Source organism: Ipomoea triloba, chromosome 14, assembly GCF_003576645.1.
Source record: "Ipomoea triloba cultivar NCNSP0323 chromosome 14, ASM357664v1".
Classification (NCBI taxonomy): Eukaryota; Viridiplantae; Streptophyta; class Magnoliopsida; order Solanales; family Convolvulaceae; genus Ipomoea; species Ipomoea triloba.
Window position 1 is genome coordinate 7,524,756 of NC_044929.1, and position 23,148 is coordinate 7,547,903.

General features: G+C 42.1%; 2 protein-coding genes across 2 annotated transcripts; one reads left to right on the plus strand and one right to left on the minus strand.

Annotated features, from left to right (window-relative positions):
* Window positions 1-1,488: 1,488 nt before the first annotated feature.
* LOC116003881 lies at window positions 1,489-22,704 on the minus strand. Its single transcript, XM_031243821.1, has 3 exons — window positions 22,580-22,704; window positions 21,731-21,829; window positions 1,489-6,299 (listed from the first exon to the last, which is right to left on the minus strand). Exons 1-3 carry the CDS (start codon window positions 22,702-22,704, stop codon window positions 5,282-5,284), a joined length of 1,242 nt encoding a protein of 413 aa, XP_031099681.1. The 3' UTR covers window positions 1,489-5,281.
* LOC116003880 lies at window positions 3,087-3,935 on the plus strand. Its single transcript, XM_031243820.1, has 2 exons — window positions 3,087-3,220; window positions 3,263-3,935. Exons 1-2 carry the CDS (start codon window positions 3,087-3,089, stop codon window positions 3,933-3,935), a joined length of 807 nt encoding a protein of 268 aa, XP_031099680.1.
* Window positions 22,705-23,148: the final 444 nt, after the last annotated feature.

Sequence of the window (23,148 nt, forward strand, 5' to 3'; positions counted from 1 at the left end):
TCTCCTACCGTGGCATAGTTTTTAGGGCAAATCCACGCATATGGGCTAGGAGTGTTAGCCAAGAAAGCTTTCCATAAAATACTTGTGTTTGTGTTCGGTAAGGGTTGATTTATTAAAGTAAACGAACATTAACAAATAAAATTTAGAGCTTGGTTAATAAACGAATAGAGTCTGAACAGAGGTAAGCTCGTTTGCTAAGAGATCTTGAACAAGCTCGTTTGTGTTCGTTTAGTAATGTTCGCGAATAAGCTCGCTTGTTTGCTAAAAGATCGTGAACATGTTCACAAACATATATAGTTGTGTTTGGTTATTGTTCGTGCTTAATAATGTTCTCAAACATGTTTACAGTTTTGTTAGTTGTTTGTTTGGTTATTGTTCGTGACATAATCAATCCTTAACAAATGAACAACCTCCGTTCGTTTCGTTAACAACCCTAATAGGGGTACTACTGACTCTGTTAGACACTGTTACAATGTGGCCTCCACTGAGGCTCGAATTCACTCCCTTCTATGAGAGAATGTAAACCGAGTGCCACTAGACCACAAGGTCTTTGACAGCAAGAGCATCTTTAGTAGTGAACATTTTGAGATTTTTGGTACAATAAATACCTAAATACATGAATGAAATAAAATGAGAAAAAAAAAATGACACACAAACAATGATTTTTGAAATAGTGATTGGCAGTCACGGATTCCAAAGTGAAATCACGTGCCAGCCGCGTCAGGTGCAACAAGTGCGCGAATAAAATTGTACTGCACGTGTTGCATCGGACACCGCTGACTACTATTTTTTAATTTTTTTTTCTTTTTAAAATCATATTTATTTGGTGAAAGTACCTGCAAGGTCCCTGTACTGTAGTGTTTTGTTCAATTTAGTTCCTGTACATCAATTTTGGTCAATTTAATCCCTATACTTTAAAGTTTAGAACAATTAAGGGCAATACTTAACACCGTTTATTTTTTCCGTTAAGTCTGTCCACGTGACGTTGAAATTGCCATGTCACAATTTTTTGATGTGGCATAACACTATAAATCAACCCAAAACAAAGCAAGGTTTCGAACCCAAGATTGCTTGTCTAAACAAAAGACTTTCCACCACCACAGTACACATACTCATGCATTTCACTTGGTCAACTACAGGTGAGTGGCAATTTTAGTTTTCCAAACAAAGTAAATGTGCTCATAAGTTTTGTATAGCTTAACATTTTCTTTGCTTATGATATAGGAAATAAAGCGTGAAAAATTTAAGGGCTGATGGGTAAATACGCACAAAAGACTGATCCATATAGCCAGTCCGTCAAGAAGTCACTCGACCGGTCCGTCATAGTCATCAACCCGACTGGAATAAATCACTTGTGATCAACCGGTCCGCTTGTACCGATAGGCCTCGTGACAAAATGCTCTTGGATTACCCTTGGAGTCACCCCAATAGAAACACACCAGACCGGTCTACCGAAGGATGACTGGTCGGTCAACAGAGTGACGGCGATTGACAACTTACGGCTCTGCAACCTCGACCAGTCAACCTACGCATAGCCTGCAAAGTGACCGCTTGACCGAGCCAACAAGAAGACGCCAGGTCAAGCCACTTGCAGCCGGTGCATTAAATGCGTAAACTGACTTTATTAGTATAAATAGGAGGGGTCTCCTCCTCACTTCTCATCTCAATCTGATTGTAACTACTACTACTCACCACTTGTGATCTCACCGTACAACATCAATCTATATCACGGTCTACACACCGTGTAACCGTTCACTTGCAATTCCCACTCTGTAATCGCAACCTGACCACCCTACAATAGTAGCTTGCGTTATTCTAAGCGACCCGCTTGTAACTACTTACCACTCGGAATATCACTTAGCCTCGGACCGCCTGGTCGCCCTACGATAGGCCGACCGGCTGACCTACGAGCGCCCTCCCAACTTATTAACAAACATACGTATTCGTAGTGTAATCATTACTCCCGGTTCCATTTACGCTATCATTGGCGCCGTCTATGGGGACCTGAGCGAGACACTCTATCTGTCCCGTTAACTTTTTCACCTTGCTTGTTTAAGATGGCAACCAGCCGGAGGAGTCGGAGTCAGGGCTACGTGCAGAGTGAAGGCTCAACCCGTCAGGTTGGACATCACCCCGACAATGTGGCCGAAACGTTCCCCGAGGATGATCTACGCTGACAGTTGGACCAGTTGAGGGGCTTGATGAACGAGCTCACCTCCAACCATGCAAGACATGATACGCAAACCACCCAACCAGTCGGTCAAAATCCCGACCAGCAAGCTGGACACACAAATTTCCACCCCGCCATTTCACTACCAATGAATGGCGCAACCAACCCAAGTCTTCATGTGCCGATGGCGTACGCTATGCTACCCGCAACGGGTCAGATGCCACCCCCAACACTAGGAGCGCTTGGAGGGAACCCCATTCAAGGAACACCACCGCAATGATTTGCTCAACTGTATCAACCGTGGCCTGGGACTCCCGAGTACTATGTCATGACGTCAACTCCTCAAGTGATAGTGACCCCTCAAATTCCTGTTGTAGAACAACAGCAACCGGTAGCTCAACCTTCTCAAGGGCAATCACATCCGCAATCTCGAGATCGCGACCCAGAAGAGATTCAATCAGCAGATCGATCGAGAAGACCTAACCGGGAAGAATGTTAAGATCATAGTCAACCTGATGCTGCTCAATGTAGTAGTGCCATCGATCGCATTCAGAAGAGTGCTAGGTCTCGATTGGGGGCTCAAGATGACCATGACCGACCGAGGCAAAGACAACGAAGGACTGGAGAAATAGAGAGAAGCAGCATTGGGAACGCATCGCGATCTAGAGGGGAAAACAGGACAGGCCGACTGGCCGGTCGGGTAGGTAATCGACCGGATAGGAAAGAGCGACGACCAAGCAGGGAGGATAGTCCCCGTCGTCAGTTGGCCAGGATGCAAGAGAGAATCGACCACTTACAACATAAACTTCGTGAAAAGAACGGCACATATAAAGAACCGCCCAGTCCACTGATCGCCACACCCTTCACTAACAATGTCATGAGCACGCATTACCCCCAAGATCTCAGGATCCCGATGATGCGGACCTACATCGGTCAGTCCGACCCTCAAGAACACATCGACATGTACTATAGCAACATGTTGATGTTAGGAGTGAATGATGCAGTCATATGCAGAGCTTTCTTCGCCACTTTGGCAGGAAAAGCGGCCGAGTGGTTCAGAAAGTTGGAACCTTGATCGATTAGAAACTTCAGTCAGCTAGCTGACAAGTTCGTGAGGCGGTTCGCAGTAAGCAGATTGAAAAAGAAGCCCTACACCTATCTGAATGGAGTCAAGCAAGAACCAGGGGAGACCCTGTCCGCTTTCTTACACAAATGGAATCATGAGATCGACCAGGTAGAACCAATGGAAGACCAGGCGGCAATCCACGCTCTCCTCACGTCGCTCCGTTCTAGGTCGGTCTACTACGACCTCGTCGTCCATCCCCCCAAAACTTACAAAGAGGCGATTACTTGGGCCAGGCACCATGCGGATGCTACAGAGGCTAACATGGCGAAGAGACGAGAAGAGCAGCCGGTCGGTCCAGATAGAGGTCACGACCCGAGGAGAGATCGACAACGCTTTAAGCAACGCGGCCGACAAGAGGATGGACCGCGATTCACCCCGTTGACCAAACCCCTAGTGGAGGTCTTGCAATATGCCGAGCAATGCAACCTGGTCCATCCACCCGACCCGGTACCCGAAGGACCATATAAGAACAAGTACTGTGCTTTTCACAAGACAAAGGGTCATGAGACGGCAGAGTGCATCGCCCTACGTCTGGTTATTGAGCAACTCATTCAAAATGGAGAATTGGAGCAGTTCGTAAAGAGAAACGAACGAGACAAAGGAAAGTTTAAAAAGAACGTCTGGAAAAGGAACCCCTAGGAGCAATCGAAAGTACCCGGTCCGCACAGGTCAAGTGATGACAAGGCGGTCGGAAAGAAGCCAGTTATTCATGTTATCTATGGAGGACTAGAAGGAGGGGACTCTTCCCGACAAAGAAAGCAATGGGCGAGAAATTTGTACGTCGGGTCGGTCCACTTGGAACCTCGGGAGAAGAAGAAACGTGTAGAGCTGATATTCTTCAGTGACGAAGTCCTTCCCATCCACGGGGAAGCCCACAACGACTCGCTCGTCATCACAATGGACATCAATGGTACGGACGTCCAGAGAATACTAGTTGACACAGGAAGTTCAGTAAACATTTTGTACTTCGACGTCTTCACCCGATTGGGTCTGTCAATCGACCAGTTGACCCCATACGGACCCCGCTGTCTGGTTTCACAGGCGACTCCATAGAGGTAGAGGGAGTGATCAGTCTGAATGTGGAGTTAGGCACCCAACCGAATGTATTCACAATGCAATACTTGGTCGACCTAGCATCTCCCAAGCAGCCGCTGCCATATCAATGAATCACTTGTGCATGAAATTCCACACACCCAACGGGATCGAAGTGGTTCGAGGAGACCAGCGAGCGGCCCGTCAGTGCTACGTACAAGTAGTGAATCAGTCCGATCGTGAGGATGCAAGGATTCACACCATCTCTCAACAAGTCGACCAAGGAGAAGTCAAAGAGAAGCCGCAACCAGCTTCAGAAGTGGAAGAAATTATGCTCGACCCTAGCCGGCCAGAACGGATGGTCAAGATCGGTCGGAACCTCCCGGTCGGTCTACAAGAAAACATTATCAAAGTATTACAGAAGTTCAAAAATATCTTTGCTTTGGGACCGGAAGACATGTCTGGTGTCGACCTGTCTGTCATATATCATCAATTATCCATCCAATCGGGTTTTAAACCGGTCAAGCAGAAGAAGAGGCATCTGTCCAGTGAAAGAAGAGAGTTCGTGAAGAAGGAGATCGCCACCCTCTTGGCGGTTGGGCACATCCGAGAGGTTCTCTACCCGAAGTGGTTGGCCAACGTAGTCCTTGCACCTAAACCACCTACATGGAGAATGTGCGTAGATTACACTGATTTGAACAAAGCTTGTTCGAAGGATCCATATCCCCTGCCAAATCCTGACTAGATGGTTGATGAAACGGCCGGGTGTGAGCTGCTAAGTTTCATGGACGTCTTCAAAGGCTACCATCAAATTTTCATGAGCAAAGAAAACGAAGAGAACACTGCTTTCACAACCCCAGACAAAGTCTTCCCACCTAGCCCGGCTAGCTTATTCAAGTTGTCATCAAACTCCATTATTTGTGGACCTGCACAACAAGCAAAAGAGTTAGAAATTACAGGAAGACGAGTTGTAAAATCTCGACCAACCGACCGACCGACCCACCGCCTGCAACAATCTGATCAGAGGACCCGTAGATCGGAGGAGGAAGTCGCGCCGCTGCAAAGGCCTTTGGAGAATAGTAGTGCCCCCAAGAATAGAACTCAGATGAAATCTTATCGACAGCAGCATGGATCTCCGGAGTCTGAAATGGTGGCGTGCACTTACGCAACCGAGTATACCACTTGTTCTTAAAAGCTGGATCACCACCCAAGAGGACCCGAAGATATTTTCCTCTCCACCCACGGTTATTGTTAGGCAGGTCGACAATTTTTCCAACCGGTCCGCAACACTGGATCATGATGAAACAGCTGCTATAGCTTTTTCCCATGGCCTTCACCACATGGAGAAAATTAAAGAGATCAATTGTGCAAGGAACCTGATGGCGCTCGCAGATTTGGGGGAAGCATGCGAGTATTCGATGGCCATTTGGCGCTATCCGGCGCGGGACTATATTATAGTAGTTCACAAAACCAATCAAGAAAGGGTCGAGCGGGAATCGCAGACAAGCCTTCAATGAGTCAAAGTTAACACCTATCCATCTCCTGCTGTGGCAATAAACAATGTTGACCAAGCTCCTGTCAACTTTGTAGTTGACCCCTTTTTCGAGAAGGTTTCCAACCTGCTCTTCCTCTCTAACAGTCATTTCAGTCGGGGTGTCATCAGCATCTAGCTCAACGTTATTACCACCCGTCGTGTTCGGCTTGCTGGTGGATTTTTCTTTGGGCCTAGATGAGGTACCTCCCCCTTTGGGCACTTTTCCTATTTTCTTTGGTGGGGCCTTTGACGAAGTGGATTGAATAGGAGCAGTCGGACGGGCTTTAGCTGACCCCCCTCCGACCGGTCGGGCGTCAACAACTTGCACATCATCGGAGTGACCGGGTGATAACCCACCAGACTCGCTAATCTCCTCATCATCATATTGATTATCATAGTCCCGGGCGGAGTTGTTTTGACTATCATCTGAAGACATGCTGCACATACAAAGAGCATGCAAAAAGTTAACAAGTGAAAATCAAAGGTTGGTCAAAATCATTATAACAAAGGTACAATCGCATTCGACGGAAAAAGTATACTACAACAAAGCGATATTAGTAGGATGAACATGACAAGATCAGCGGAACGCGGAGCAAGGCCGAATGACTGGTCGGCCGGTCGGTCTTGGTGACCAATCAGTTAAAAAAAATGATAGCAAACAACAAGCAAAGAAGACAGTGTGTTCGCATAAGTGACCGACCAGTTGGTCTGACCACTTGACCGGTCGACTGGGCACATCAAGGGGACAACTACAACATCAATTGGTTGACAACGAATCAACAACGACAAACAACGAGAAGGTAGCAATAAAAAAACATATATAAATGTTTTTTGGCCGACTTCCAGTTGGCCAGTCGGCCCAAAAACAATTTATATGTTTTTGGTCGATCGGCCAAAAACATATATTTTGTTTTTGGTTTTTGGTCGGCCAACTGCACAGTCGGTCGACCAAAACCATATATTATATAAAAATAAATAATTAATTAATGAAGCAGTGAAGCAATGAACAAACATCAGCATATATACATATCAAATACTAGAGGAAAAGGGGCATGCTTGGTGTCATATTTAAAACATAGATTGTAACACCCCGGCTCGGCTATACCGTACATCCGGAGTAGTTACCGCCACACCTAGACTGAACACAATCAGATCCTGATAGAGTTCACTCTAGATGCACAGGCTGAAGACAAGGAAACTATTTCATATCGTCATTACCCATCATAACTTCATATATATATATTAGCAGCAAAAGGGTAGCTATACTAGCTACAAATATGTACAAGAGTTTTCTTACGGCCCATTAGAACAAGAGTTTGGGCTATTCCCGACCTTACTAGCCAACTTGGAACTACCATGGCTACAAAAATGTATTTACACAAAAAGGTCAGCTTTGACTTCTTCCCTGGGACACAATCTACTCTAGTGGGCGGTACACTGGGCCCGTGTACGTTCCCCAAACAAGGTGCCACTCGCCCGCAAACCAGGTGATATGATCTAAGAATTTACATGGGGTGTTTACCATCATCCACTCGTCATAACTTTCCAGGGGACTAGGGTCCCACGGATAAGGATAGTGAACAACGAACTCGAGAGGGTCGCTCCCCTCTAAAACCTCGATGGGGTAGAACCCATAACTCGCCTGAATAGCATCAATGAAACTCAATGGACTACTGGGAGTAGGAGGACAGACAGGTACAACATGGTAAACAGGAGCAGGAGTAGGATCAGGAGCATAAGCCGGAGCTGGAGGGACAGGAGCGAAGCCGGGAGTATACGGGTCGTCACCCGCTAGATACTGCACATAATCATCATAATCTAGTATGGGGATCATGAACTCTGATGAACCACCAGAGTTCCCTGGGCTGTAAGAGCCCGGCTAGACTGCATCTGATAAGGGACACAATGAAGTGTAGTTAGCACGACGGCTAAGCAAGGAAATCCATTGTCACTCAAAAGTAAACAAAGGTTTTGAAAATATAATAATTTGAAAGCTGTAAAGTTTTACCCATGAGTTGAAAATCTACCTGCAACCAGATTATCAACAGTAGAAAGTATAGTAGAGTATATGAGTTGAATCAACATGTAAAACTTTTCTCAATTAAAGATAATGGCATAATTGCCGCTCAAAATCACTTTTCCATCTTTCAGACAAGTTTGCAAAACTTTTCATTTCCAGGAATTTTCATCATTTTTATCTCAAAAGAGAGTTCGGCAGCACACTTCAGTGCTCAAAATTCGTCACATTTTGTTCTTCAGCATAGTTATGGAGTAACTAAATTTTCATAGTTAAAATTCACTTAGTTTCCCCCTGGATAAGCGTGAGGCCTTTTTGGAGTGTTTTCTTAACTCCCTTCTTCCAACCCCGGGCCATGGCATTTAAGCCCTCTCGTAGGTCAATCATGTCTTCCTCAATCTTGTAACAACCCCGGGCCATGGCACTTAAGCCCTCCCGTAGGTCAATCATCTCAACAACCTCGGGCCATGGCATTCAAGCCCTCCCGTAGGTCAATCATCGCAACAACCGCTGGGCTATGGCAATTAAGCCCTCCCGTGGGTTAATCAAGTCTTCCACAACTTATCCAGAAACTAAGGTTTTCAAAACATTCTTTCTTTCCTGGATTCAAATAGCATTTTCACATAATGCCTCCCAAAACAGCTTATGTCTTTCAAACTATGTTTCCAAAATATTCACATTTGCCAATGGCTTTTCAACACAAATTCTCAAGTGACAAGGGTTATACTTGTTCCTTAAAAACAAGATTTTTCTTCCAAAGTGACGTTCATAACTTCCAAAACAATGTTTGTTCTTTAAAAAATTGAACTCAGTTGCCCATAGGCCTTTCAAACATTATATCATGTATGAGCAAAAATCTTGGAAGAAAATTCAGTTGAAAACAGATCCACGCACAGTGGACGCGCTGGTGTCCGCACCACCGAACGCACGACGGACGCGCGTCCGGTGCCGCGTCCGACCGTTCTGCCTGGTTCCGAGCCTACTGGACGCGCGTCCAGGGTCGCGTCCCTGAATTCTGCCTGTTCTGGGCAGTGAAAACAGTGTGGTAACAACTTGATTTTCCAATATTTTCATAAGTATAAGCCTATATGGACATAAATATAACATATACATGCATATACTAGCTATGAACATGTATACAAAAATTTTCAAAATTCAAAGAGTAGTCTCATGAGCTAACTAATAAATCCTCAAGCTTAACACATAATTCTACGTAAAACTCCTAATCTCATAATTCACTAGCAATTGTCCATTTTTAAGTGACTAAGCCAACTTAAGGGATTCATTACCTTTCAAGTAGCTTTTAACACCGTAGAAATTGTTGTGATCCTTTCCTCCAAATTTCCACCGAAGACCCTAAGTAATTTATACCATAATAACAATATTTTCAAGAATTCTTAGCTTAAAATTAAGTTTTAGGAAAGAATTCTAGTCTTTTAACCGAATAAAAATCAAAGTGTTACCTAGTATGGAAGGACTTGTGAAGGAATTGGCCATGGAGTTTCTTGAACACAAAGATGAAGATGAAATTTTCTCTCTCTTTTCCTCTCTAATTATTTCGGCCAAGGTGGATAGGAATGGGGAAGCTTGAAGATTAAGTTTCTATCTAGCAAGATTTATCCCATACTCATCCTAGTTAATTAATTTATTATTACCACATGGTAAATAAATGTGACACTTGTCACAATTCTATGGTAAGTATGGTAAATCTTGAAGAATAAGCCTTGCCTTGACAGTTAGGGGTTAAATCAGATAAAAGTTCGGAGTAATATAATTTAATTCGGAAAAATTTTAATACCAAAATTATTCTAAAAATAATCCCGTCATTAACCACTAAAATCGGAAAGATTTTCCGGTATATCGCGAAATACAGCTGATGCGTAAAATGGTGAGTGTAAATATGTGGGTGTAATGTCGTTCCGCTGAGGATTGGGGCTATGGCACGTATTTATGTGAATTAAGAAATTCTAGGCACCAGAGTATGAGAATAAACTAGAATCCAAGTAAATAAGACTGAGATATGGAAGGAAAAAGGAAAGCAGATTATTATGGGAATAAACTGTATGATAAAGGAATGGGTCAGATTAGGGGAATTGCAATCTTGATATTCTAATAACCTCAGAATTAGGGAAAGAAGAATTAACCAAGGGATTTATGGGCAATGCACACAAGAATTCAATTCAGCTACTTTCGTAATCAATAAATAGAATTAGGCTAGGATTGCCCCACTTTCGTGATGCATCAATCATAGTCTTAAGCACCTAAGCATTGTGAGCCCCCAATTTACTCCTATTCTCATAGTAGGAAAAATTGGGTTGAAATTGGTAAGGCTCGAAGTCGTCACCCAACTTTCGTTGTGATGAATCCCTCTCCTAAACTAGCAATCAATTGTGGCCTTCAATTAATAACAAGTAGAAATTAATCCCCAATTCAACATAAACCCTAGGTAAATAATTCAATCCCCTTATGCAATAATCACAAATTGAACATCAAGATTAGCAATAGATCCCTAATCTAAACCCATAATCGAACTACTCACTATCCATAATGGAATACAACAAACTAATAATATTTAAATTCATAAGCATGGTAGATAAATTGTAAAGAGATAAAAGGAATAAGAAAACTTATCGATTGAAGAACAAATTCTTGGAGTTTCCCCCGTACACTCTTGCTTGAAAAAGAACACAACACTAAAACTAAAATATGAAAACTAGAATGGGAAGAAATAGAAGGAATTGGTGAGGAATCGTCCTTTCTCCTGCAAGGAAGAGCTCTATTTATACTTGTTCATGAGGAGGCAAAGCATGATGGGTATTGGTTGGCAAATTGCAAAAGTGAGGTGCCCACAACATGGTGTATAATGCACATGATTTGTGAAGGCACATGGAGTCCATGATCTACCAGATCTGGAGTTTATGGCCCTAATCATAGCTGTAGATCTTTAAATCTTCTTTCCAATGCCGTTTGAATCATCCCATTTGGATATTCCTATAATCAGATATGACCAAAATACCGAGCAATGGTCAGATTAGGGCGAAATATGGAACTTCGACTTCAAGGCTTTTTTTTGACCCTTTTTTGATCAGAATTACAAATATTGTATCTCTGGAAAAGTTGTAGCCCTTGAAGTCTTCTTTCTAATGGTTCAAGAATAACTTAATTTGAACATTCCTAGACTGAGATATTGTTGAATTACCGAACAGTGGGCAAATTATGCGTAAATTTCAGCTTATTATTAATTTGCTCCACTTTTGCCTTGGTTTGTCCTTGTGATCAAGACCATTAAAAATACCATTCTTTTGACTCCATTATTGGTTGATCTTCATGATGAAAATGGACCTAATCTTCTTTGCTTTTGTCTTCCACTTTAATTCATCATCATCCATCTTCTCACTTTTGTTCTTGTCCCTTCATGATTCTTTACATATTCATGATTTTCCTGATATTTCCACAAGCAATTAAAAACATTAGGATGACTCATTAAAGATGAATATTACAAATTAAACTTAGGTTTTCTCTAAATCATCCAATTAAATGCAATATGACCTAATTTTCTTTACTTTATTCCAAATAAGGTGATTGTTGCAAACATTAATCAAAGTAAAGAAAATTAAGGTTATATTGAACACAATTTATACAATCTAGTGGACAAATAAGCTTAAATATGTGGATTAAATATGATCAAATATGTACTTATCAACAGCGATACGAAGGTTCGCAATAAATTTCACTATTATAGTTCATCTAATTTCAACTGAACTAAGTAGGAAGTTCATGCTTAATCATATTATGCATAATAATCCATTTCCTAGGGAAATTCGAACTGTATATACATCCTTAAAAATTTTTACGGTTCGTGACCGGCACGTATGATCGCAGCTTATTAATAAATATTCTTACTTATAAAAATCCTTTTGAAGTATCAGGAAATCATCTCATGAATGTCATAGTCTAAAGAAATATTTTTCGAACCCTAGACTTATCGGAATAGATGAGGGGTTACATAGACACATGTTCATGCAATTATTTAAAGATTATATTATGCATGGTGGCAGGGTCGGCCCTGGCCATGCGGGGCCTGGGCGACCGCACAGGGCCCCCAATTTTTGGGGGCCCAAGTTTTTAAAAAATATTTTATGTACAGTTCAATATTTTTATATTTGATAAATAATTTTTTTAGAATCATATATTGGTCTTAATTGGAAGTGAAAATAAAATTTTAGAAGTAATTGACATCGAAATTTGGGTGAATAAATTTGTATTTAAATATGCACGAAAATGTCACTAATTTTAAATTAAATTTGAAATGTATTTTTTTCTTTGTTGAATTTTATGCATTATATTTAGACAAGAAAATTATTACTTTTTCACTTTTCGTCACAAAATACAATAACTTGAAGTCTATATGGATTTGGACTCAATTACCTTAGTTATAGAGATTTTCTATATCTTCTAGACTTCTACATTTATATTTAATAGGTCTTTTTGGATTATTTTCTTACTTTTATAAATAGATATCTCTTTGTACATTATAGTGAAATATAAATGTTAAGAAATCTCTCTGCCCCTATGTTTTTGTCTTTTTATTATTATCTTTGTGTTTTTTGTTTTACTCTATTATATTTAATTAGATTGTATCTCAAAACAAAAATGATGAAGGTTCAAACTAAACTATTAGACAAGGCCCCTATTTTTAATGGGACGGCCCTGCATGGTAGAAATGCAAAAAAGAAAAACAACCAACGTGCATATGCATATATTTGAACAAAGCAAAGAAAGCAGTATGAAAGAAGAAAAAATAGACGTACGTGTTGAAGGGCGGCAGCAGGTTCGTGCAGAGCGGATGGCCTGGGCGGACGTTCGACGTGACAAAACAACAAGGAGAGAAGGAAAACAATTGTTGCAAGTGTTGCTTGGAGACTAGGGTTTCGGTCGGGGCAAGACAAGGAAAGAAGAAAAATAAAACAAAGCAAGAGCAAAAAGGAAACAAAAAAGAAAAGGAAAGGAAAGAACTTTTTACCTTGCAGAGAGAATCTAAGAAAATGCAGGTTGGCCAAAGGAAGACTGAAGTGCAAATAAAAAAAAATCTAAGGAAACTATTTATAGGAGGTTAATGGGCTCAGAAGTTGAAGGGTCGACCCGATTACGTGGAAGGCCCAGATCATGCCACGTGTCACTCTAACAAATATACACCGTCCGATCAGAATTTTTTAACATGCTGATTGAAGGCCGAAATTACCAGCTGTAGGGCAACCGACAGAGAAAACTACTGAAGACCGATCGGGAAGACTACTGTAGACCGACCGGGAAGACTAACGGTAGACTGACCGAGTGGAATTTTGTTCGTGACAAGCTGATTGAAACAAATTACAAAGAAATTATTCTCACTTCTCGAACCCAACGATTCTCGTGGATTCAAGAAGTGGGGGGCCTCGTGATGGGTAAATACGCACAAAAGACTAATCCGTATAGCCGGTCCGTCAAAAACTCACCCGACCGGTCCGTCATAGTCATCAACCCGACTGGAATAAATCACTTGTGATCACCCGGTCTGCTTGTACCCTCGTGATAGGCCTCGTGACAAAATGCTCTCGGATTACCCTTGGAATCGCCCCGACAGAAACACACCCGACCGTTTTACCGAAGAATGACCAGTCAGTCAACAAAGTGACGCAACCTACAAGCCAAAACCTTATCTTACATGACAAGTAAAGCAGTCCAAATTGCACCTGCGGGCCGGCGATTGACAACTTACGGCTCTGCAACCTCGACCAATCAACCTACGCATAGCCTGCAGAGTGACCGCCTGACCGTGCCAACAAGAAGACGCCACGTCAAGCCACTTGCAGTCGGTGCATTAAATGCGTAGACTGACTTTATTAGTATAAATAGGAGGGGTCTCCCCTCACTTCTCATCTCCATCTGATTGTAACTACTACTACTCACCACTTGTAATCTCACCGTACAACATCAATCTATATCACGGTCTACACCCCGTGTAACCGTTCACTTGCAATTCCCACTCTGTAATCGCAACCTGACCACCCTACAGTAGCAGCTTGCGCTATTCTAAGCCACCCGCTTGTAACTACTTACCACTCAGAATATCACTTAGCCTCGGACCGCCCGGTCGCCCTACAATAGGCCGACCGGCTGACCTACGAGCGCCCTCCCAACTTATTAACAAACATACGTATTAGTAGTATAATCGTAACCCCGGTTCCATTTACGCTATCAAGGGCAAACTACAGTCTTCAATTCGTGCAAGAGATTCTACATCATTTTCAGCCCAAGAAAGCATAAATTACTCATTGGATTCATGAATTATTTTTTTATTATTGTGTATTAGTCATGGTTGAAAAAATCGCTAGGCGCTAGGCGCCTAGGCGGGGATTAATCAGCGCCTAGGCAGCAGTGTATTTTATTTTTTAATTTTTATTTTTTTAAGTATTTTAAATTTTATAAAGACTAATAATTATAAACTATAATAGTTAATATTGAAATATTTAATATTAACCTAAAAAATATCCAGAGTTTGAACAATTAAGGTTTATTTCACACAAACGATGTTGTTTTGAGTAAAATAATCCATTAAAAAAACAATAGCTAATCGGTTGACTAGGCAACCTAGTCGGTGCTTAAGAGGTCTAGTCGGCGCCTAGGAGGCCTAGGCGGTCGATCGGCGCCTAGCGCCTAGGTGACGATTAATCGGCGCCTAGGCTGGATTTTGGCAACACTGGTATTAGTATTTAATACGGTTTGGGTACATGTGTTTTTAGACTATCAAAATTTTGGTGTCTTATTTAAAATTAGTACATTGTGATGCTATTTAAGATGTTATGTGATGAATGAAAAGATGACAAATTTGCAAGATAATTTAATTTGACTAATAATTGAAACACACCTACAGTAGCAATCTAACAAAGAGGGATGTTAATCCTTACCTTCAATTCTGTGATCTGATTCTGTGAATCCATTTTTGTTTTTCAAACTTTAGTACTTTAAAAGAAACATATTATTATATATATTTAACAAACATAAATCAAGTAGAATGTGTAGTGTAGTGGTGGAGATTTCTTTCTTTAGACAAGAGGTTTTGGGTTCAAAACTTTGCTTTGTTTTGAGCCGAATTTTATAGTTTTATGCCACATCACAAAATTGTGACATGGAAATTCCAACGCCACGTGGACAAACTTAACGGAAAAAATAAACGGTGTTAAGTATTGTCCTTAATTGTTCTAAATCTTAAAGTATAGGAATTAAGTTTACCAAAATTGATGTACAGGGACTAAATTGAACAAAACAGTACAGTACAGGGACCTCACAGGTACTTTGACCTATTTTTTTTTTCATTTCCTCCCATTTTCTCTTTCTTAATCACACTTACAAAAACTTCTCAGAAGACTATCTGCTTGAGTTTCACTGTGTGCATGAGTTTCACTATTTATATGAGTTTCCTTACTTGCATTAGTACTAGGGATAATTGCACTACTAGTACTAGGAAGTAAGCTTTCAGCATGCCATATCCATCTATTGTACCCTTCTTTAAAAAAGCTTTCAGCATGCCATATCCATCTATTGTACCCTTCTTTAAAACCACGCCATATCAAATGAGCTTTGACTTCATTAGAATTACGATATCTTCTCAAATTCTTACAATCGCAACAAGGACACACAATATAATATTCCGCCTTTTTACTCCTTTTTTCTTCAGCATATTGTATAAACTCTTGAACCCCTTGCACATATTTGAATGTAGTGCGGTTTTCATACATCTAACTCCGATCCATATCTGTCAATTCATAAAATGGTACCCTAAGTACTATATATGAAGATATGGATACGTAATGATGGATGTATACCTAAACGATATTAGGTTATTTGCATTGAAATCAAATTACCTAATTCGTAATCACAATACCTATATAATTAAAGTATACCTAACTCATCAAATTTTATACCTACTCATCATCAAATTCAATCTAAATCATCAAACTAAATAATTCATATTATATAATATACCTAACAAATCAAATACCTAATTTGTCAAATTACATAGCTAATTCATCCAAGTTTCAAATTTTATACTTACTCATAATCAAATTCAATCTAAATAATCAAACTAAATAATTCATATTATATAATATACCTAACAAATCAAATACCTAATTTGTTAAATTAGGTAGCTAATTCATCCAAGTAAACAAATTACTAATCACAAGTGGTAGCTTTTTTTTTTTTTGAAAGCAATCAGAACGAATGTATTACTGCAAAAGTAGCCATTGTAGCCTTACATGCATCAAGGATTACACCAACGTATGAGAAAAATGGGATATGTGCCCGTGTGAGCGCCGCCCTGAGCTGTGAACAGTCCGTAACGAGCTCCACAGACAGGAGTCCGCAATCCTTGAGCCATCTCAGCACCTCCCTACACACTGCTGCTTCCGCCATCAGAGGAGAGAAACTGTGAGCAAGAGAACCAGCAGCAGCTGCCAAGAAGGAACCATCCGGCGCCAATAAAACAGCTCCAAACGTCACCTGCAATAAGTCCGATCGAAACCCCGCTTCGAAAAAGCATCTCGTCGACGAAGCTGCAGCCGGAGATGCAGTCGGGCCACCGGTCTGCAAACCGCCACTTGCATCCGGGTACACCTAGGAGTCGTGAATCTCCCTCCAAGCAGCAAGTGATGAATATGCCGCTAATCTGACCTTCATTACCATAGGTAGGCTGAAGTCCCAAACTGCCGAATTCTGAGCTCTCCAAAGATGATAAAGCAGTGCCACTGTCAAAGCAACATTCTCCTCAGAAAAAGAATTCAATTCATACGAAAACCACTCAGTAAAAGAACTTCCAATAATGCTTGTAGTAGGTAGGCTAGTCCCATGCCAAACATGTTGGGAATAATCACACAAAACAAGGGCATGCATGACACTCTCATGTTCAAGGCCACACATAGGGCATGTGGGATCAATAGCAACTCTCTTTTTAATAAGGTTAGTGGTAACCGGGAGAATATCATTAAGAGCCCTCCATAGGAAAGTCTTCCATTTAGGAGGGACCTTTAATTTCCACAAACGCAACCACTCATTAAAAGCTCCAGGAATAGTGTCAAAATCTCCAACTAGGCATCTATATCCACTCTTTACAGAATAGGAACCACTCGGCTCAGCATGCCAAAACCAAGAATCCTCATAGCCTGGTGATATAGGGACTCGTGATATTCGGGTCACATTATGAGGGTTGAAAATATCAGTCAAAATGGCTTGGTCCCATGTGTTGTTGTTTTGATCAATTAATTCAGACACCAGTGAACCATCCAACTGCTCAGGCATGGGAGTTTGAATCATCGGGCTAGGATCGTCAGGGAGCCAAGGATGACCCCAGATTAAAGTTGTGGTACCATCCCCAATCCTACGTCTCACGCCACTGCAAACCAAATCATGAGCTGCCATAATACTCCTCCAACAGAAACTAGGGGAAGATCCCAAAGATGCATCTACAAATGTGGTCTTCGGGAAATATCTTGCCTTAAAAATCCTTCCCACCAGGGGTCTTATTAACAACCGCCAAGCCTGCTTACCCAGCATTGCCAGATTAAAGGCCCGGAGATCCTTAAAATCCAATCCCTTGAATTTTTTAGGTACACATAATCGATCCCAGGCTTTCCAATGGAGACCCCCCCGTAGTTCCAGAGCCCCACCAGTACCGATTCATAATCCTTTTAATAGACAGACAAACCGACTCAGGGAGAAGGAAAACACTCATAGCAAAAATGGGCATTGCTTGTGCCACACTTTTTAACAAGATCTCCTTCCCTGCTTGAGAAAGTAACTTTTTATTCCATGCCCCGATCCGTTGCCTGATTTTGTCTTCAATATATGAGAAAGTTGCCTTTCTATTCCTCCCTACGAAAGCTGGTAAGCCGAGGTACTTACCAAAATTTGGGGCCTGAACAACACCCAATACAGTAGCCACCTCCTCCCTGCACTCCTCAGTTGTATTCATACTAAAACATACACTGGATTTGTGGAAATTAACCACCTGACCAGACATGGACTCATAAAGGCCCAAATAGTGTTTGACCGCTGCTGCCTCCTGAGCATTTGCCTTAAAGAACAGCAAGCTATCATCAGCAAAGAATATATGAGACACCGGTGGAGCACCCCTTGCTACCCTACAGCCATGAATAGAACCCACCTTTTGAGCTTTCTGTAATAGCAGTGAAAGTCCCTCTGCACAAATAATAAACAAGTATGGGGAAAGAGGATCCCCCTGCCTTAAGCCCCGAGTAGGAGTGACCCGGCCACTACAGTCCCCATTAACCAAAAAGGTGTAAGAGACCGAGGTGACACAGAGCATTAACAAGTCAACCCACCTGTCAGGAAAACCCAGTGCTTGCAACATGTTTCGCAGAAACGGCCACTCCATGTGGTCATACGCCTTTGCCATATCTAACTTCAGAGCTCCCCAACCTACCAAACCAGACTGTTTCCTGTTTAAAAAATGACCCACCTCCGCAGCCACTAGGATGTTATCTGTAATGAGCCTACCAGGGATGAATGCACTCTGAGACTCAGAGATTATGTTCCCCATCATAGGTTTCATCCTATTCGCCAGGAGCTTAGCCATGATCTTGTACACAACATTGCACAAAGCAATAGGCCTTAGATCAGAAATAGACTCAGGCACGACTTTCTTTGGAATTAGCACCACATTAGTATCATTAAGACCATCCGGGAAGTTACAAGAGTTCAGACATCCAAACACAAACTCAGTAATATCTTCGCACACCACATCCCAATAGTGCTGGTAGAACCCTGGGTTCATCCCATCAGGGCCGGGAGCCTTATCTGGAAACATGGAAAACAAGGCATCCCGAACCTCAACAGGCTCGAACGGGCGTAATAGAGACTCAATGTCACTCTACGACACACGGGGAGTAATAGAACTAAAGAAGTCCCCATCAGGGACCGCACCAAAAGACTTAAAGATATTTTCAAAATAATTCAACACAATTGTCTTCATTGGCTCACCATCAACCCACACACCATCATCATTCAATAATCTAGACAAAGTATTTTTCTTTTTTCGTGCAGAAGCATACCTGTGATAGAATCGTGTGTTTGCATCAGCACCTCTCAACCAGTGCTGCTTGGCTCGCTGTCTCCAGAAAACATCCTCCTGAGCTTCCAGACGTGTCAACTGGTTCTCAATACGAGCAAATTCAGCCAAGGAAGCTGGATCTCTTCGACCCCTCAACTGTAGTTGGGTCTTGCGCAGGAGTTTGATTTGCTCTCCAAACTTGTGGAAATGTTCCCCACCCCAAGGCGATAACCTCTCCCCACACAAGCGAAGACAACCAAGCAGCCCATCAGACTTCCCAGCATGCCAAGCACTCTCCACCACCTCTCTACAACCCTCATTGAGTAACCATGCCATCTCGAACTTAAATTGCCTCCTCCCTCTAGTGTCTCTCGATCCATCTGCCACTACATTCAAGTAGAGAGTTGAATGGTCTGAAGCACGGGTCATAATGTTCTCCACAAACGCATCCTCATGTTGTGCTCTCCACCCCGAACTTACTAACACTTTATTCAACCTCTCCTCCATCCACTCCTCCGTGCCCTTCCCCTTTCCCAAGTGTACGGATACCCCCTCATGTGCATCTAAAACAAACCACAGTCCTCCACAGCCTCCCCAAAACCGCGAAGGAGATTGGTTGGATGTGAATTGCCTCCTCTCTTCTCATGTTGGTATAGAAGGTCATTAAAATCACCTACAACCACCCACGGCAACGATGACCTGGCTGCAAGTGATCTGAGAAAATCCCACGCCTCCCTTCTCTTACTGCGCTCCGGGTATCCGTAATAACAAGTCATCCGCCACTTTGACAATCCTGTGACGCTCACCTCAACATCAACATGATTTTTTGAAAAACTCAAGAGGCTAGCAGTACAATTTTTTCGCCAAAACAACGCTAATCCCCCACTCAAACCAGTGTTGTCAACATAAAAAAGTCCCTCAAAACCAAGCTTGACCCGGAGTCGCTCAGCATGAACCCAGCCAACCTTAGTTTCCATCAAGAAGAGGAACTCGGGCTTCTTATTGGACATAATGCCCATAATCTCGCGAACTGTTCGTGGATTGCCCAAGCCACGACAGTTCCAACTTACGATGCTCATGATGACGGGCGGGACTGAGTACCAGTTCCCGCCAAGAGCAAGTTTTTTGGAGCCTCGGTCATGACCACATCGCTATTACCTCTCCCCATTCGCCGACCACCCCCTCCGGAACCCTCCCGCTGACGTTTCGAAACCGCCACAACGCCCTGGCTACACTCCCGATCACTGCCTTCACGATCACTGGACTGGTGCGACGCTGCTGCTGTTCTAATTGTCTCGGCAGCAGCTTGTCCATCATCCTCCCGTGGCGAACCACCGACAGGCACGAGCCATGACTCGCCAACCGCCCTCGGACCACGTCCACCCCCAGCCTTCAATTCTGCACCGTATGGATACTGATCAACAGGCACTACTGATTCCCTTGCTTTAAGACAAAACTTATAAGAATGGCCAAGCATGCCACAAAAGAAACAATAAGTATGGAGTCTCTCATACTTAAAAGTTACCCAACAGCACTGCTTATCTCTTTTCACCATCCTCATACGGCGTTTAATCGGTCGTGCAACCGGAATGGATACACGAATACGATAAAACGAACGCCAAGGGACCCCAGCAAACCGATCATCGCCTCTGACAAACGTCCCCAAAAAATTTCCTACTTGTTCCAACACAGAATCCGAAGTATACCCAAGCGGAAGATCATGAACCTGTACCCACATGTCGAAAGTATCAAGAACCACCTGCCCGGGGAGAACCCCATCCGTTGCTTGAAGACTAACGTACTATTCTCGAACGACCAGGGCCCTTCATCCAAAACATAACGCATGTCGGACTCATGAAAGAAGACGAACAGGAAAAGTTTCGGTTGTAACTCCGTGATCTGAACGCCCCTAACCGGCTGCCACACCGAGGCCATAACCTGGCGCATGAACTCCACCTTAACCAGCTTCGCAGTCAGAAAGCGTCCTACAATCGCCTAGGTTTTAACCCCATCGGACTGGAGGACTCCAACATCCTCGCCTACTGGTTCGAATTCAACAGCTTCATCCTCCAACGCCATGTCCGCCCAACGCTCCGTCAGGCCTGCCACCACACCTTCATTCGTTTCCGCAGCCATGAAGAAAGAACCAAGAACGAAAGAACACCGGCGAATCAACCGGAAAAAGGAAGGAAAAGAAGAAACCCTAGGAGAAACCCTGGAGAGAGGATAAAACCCTAGACGTGCTAGAGAGGAAAAATAATAAATATAAATATTTTAATGTAATATTTGGAGTTAAATATTAGAATATAAATTTGGAAGCAATAAAAAAATTTTTTTTTTCTCTTAGCATATTCCTTATGAGGTTAATGTTATTATCTACGTATATATGTGGAAGGTTAATTTCTTATGAGGTTGGGCAATTCAAGGGAAATAATTATTGGAAATAAAGAATATTCCTTTAATGTAATATAAATTTTATATAATATTATTTATATAACTTATTATTATTTTTTATGAATTGTATTTTCTATTTAATAAACATTAATATTTCTTACAATCAACACATTTGACAAATAAGAGACTAGAACATTCTGCTACCACACAATAAGGATGCCATTTACATAATGCCTAACATGCAGGGGCAAACAAATACAGAGAGCAGAATTTTATTATGTATTCTATGACTATCCTTAATACCATTTACATAACAGAAAATTTAAGCTTCATTGACTTTATCAAAATACCTGGGTAGGTGCCAAATCGAATATAAGCCGAGCATCACCCACTCTTCTTTGAGCACAAACACATGAAAGCCCTCTGCCAAGCCAATCTTGCTACAACCTCTGCATAATTAATAAAACATTACTACTCATTAGCAGCTCTCTAGATAAATACAAATTGCAAGGCTATACCTCAACCTTAATCACATTTTAGGTAATCTTAACCAACATCTCCTTCATGACAATTGCAAAAGGAAATAATAGACTCAAAAAGGTGAATGGCCACCTAAGTAATAAGCTCTTAGTATCTAAATGTTAACTTCAAGGTTCTGGTTCTTGTTTCCATTGTTTGTCAAGTTACAATAAATTTCCATTCGTGAATATTGATTTGGAATATACTGAAAAAAATGAAATATAATTTGGAAAACAGACTAGTCTGTTCTTCCTTCAGGATAAATTTTATAAAGTTACAATCATATCAGATAGCATATCAGATTACACTTTTTTTTGGAAAACATATCAGATTACACTTAAAATCTGTATCACCTCTTTTCAACAACACATACTGAGATTAAGTCCTTACCAAATTTCCTATAATTAGGTCAAGAATTGAATCATCAATGATCACTGATTTCCTAATCCAGTGTATCATACAGGTTTTTCTAATAACCAATTGGACACAATCATAAAGAAATTGCAACCATGAAAGCATAAATACTAAATAGCAACCAAATTTAAATGACAAGTGCCAAGCCTAGCATTGCTATAGCCAGAAATCAAAAGAAGGATTAAACATAATACCTAAACCCTAAAACATATACCAAAATATAAATATAAATATAAATATATTATTAACAAAAAAATAATACTAACCTGCAGCGCCGATGACGGCGACAGCGATGGAGGCAGAAGCTGGTGGCAGACGGCGACGGCGATGGAGGCAGAGGCGTGGTCGCCGTGGCTGAGGCGGAGGCGGTGGTGCTGGTGGAAGAAGGCATTGCAATGGCGTGCGGGATGGTGGAAGGCGCTGCAATGGCGGACGCAGTGGTGTGGCTACGATGGAAGCGGTGGTGTGGCTCCGGCCGGTGACGGCGACACAGATCTGCGGTGGTGAGGCGCAGCAGTGGTGAGGGAGGAGGAGCTTTGTCGTTCGACAGAAACCTGGGAGCAAATTGGATTTTTTTTTAGGGAAAAGGGTCAAATAGGCCCTCGAACATTTCATAAGAAGTCAATTAGGTCCACGAACTTTTAAAACGTGCAATTAAACCCTCAAACATGTCAAAATAAGGCAATGAAGCCCACGAACAGGTAATTGACCTGTTATTACCGGTCATTTGGATTTTCCGACGACCGGCAACACTTTCCGGCCACCGACGACACAGTCCGACGACCGGCGACGACCGAATCGTCGCCGGCCGCCTTCTCCGTGAAGAAGGCGACCA

Excerpts from the sequence above, each read along its gene's own strand:
- LOC116003881 (XM_031243821.1), bottom strand. The coding sequence starts at position 22,704 with ATGCCTTCTTCCACCAGCACCACCGCCTCCGCCTCAGCCACGGCGACC. Across the intron at positions 21,830-22,579 it reads CGCCGTCATCGGCGCTGCAG|AGGTTGTAGCAAGATTGGCT; the intron begins GTTAGTATTATT and ends TTAATTATGCAG. Across the intron at positions 6,300-21,730 it reads TCGATTTGGCACCTACCCAG|CATGTCTTCAGATGATAGTC; the intron begins GTATTTTGATAA and ends TTGTATGTGCAG.
- LOC116003880 (XM_031243820.1), top strand. The coding sequence starts at position 3,087 with ATGCGGACCTACATCGGTCAGTCCGACCCTCAAGAACACATCGACATG. Across the intron at positions 3,221-3,262 it reads TTGGCAGGAAAAGCGGCCGA|TCAGCTAGCTGACAAGTTCG; the intron begins GTGGTTCAGAAA and ends TAGAAACTTCAG.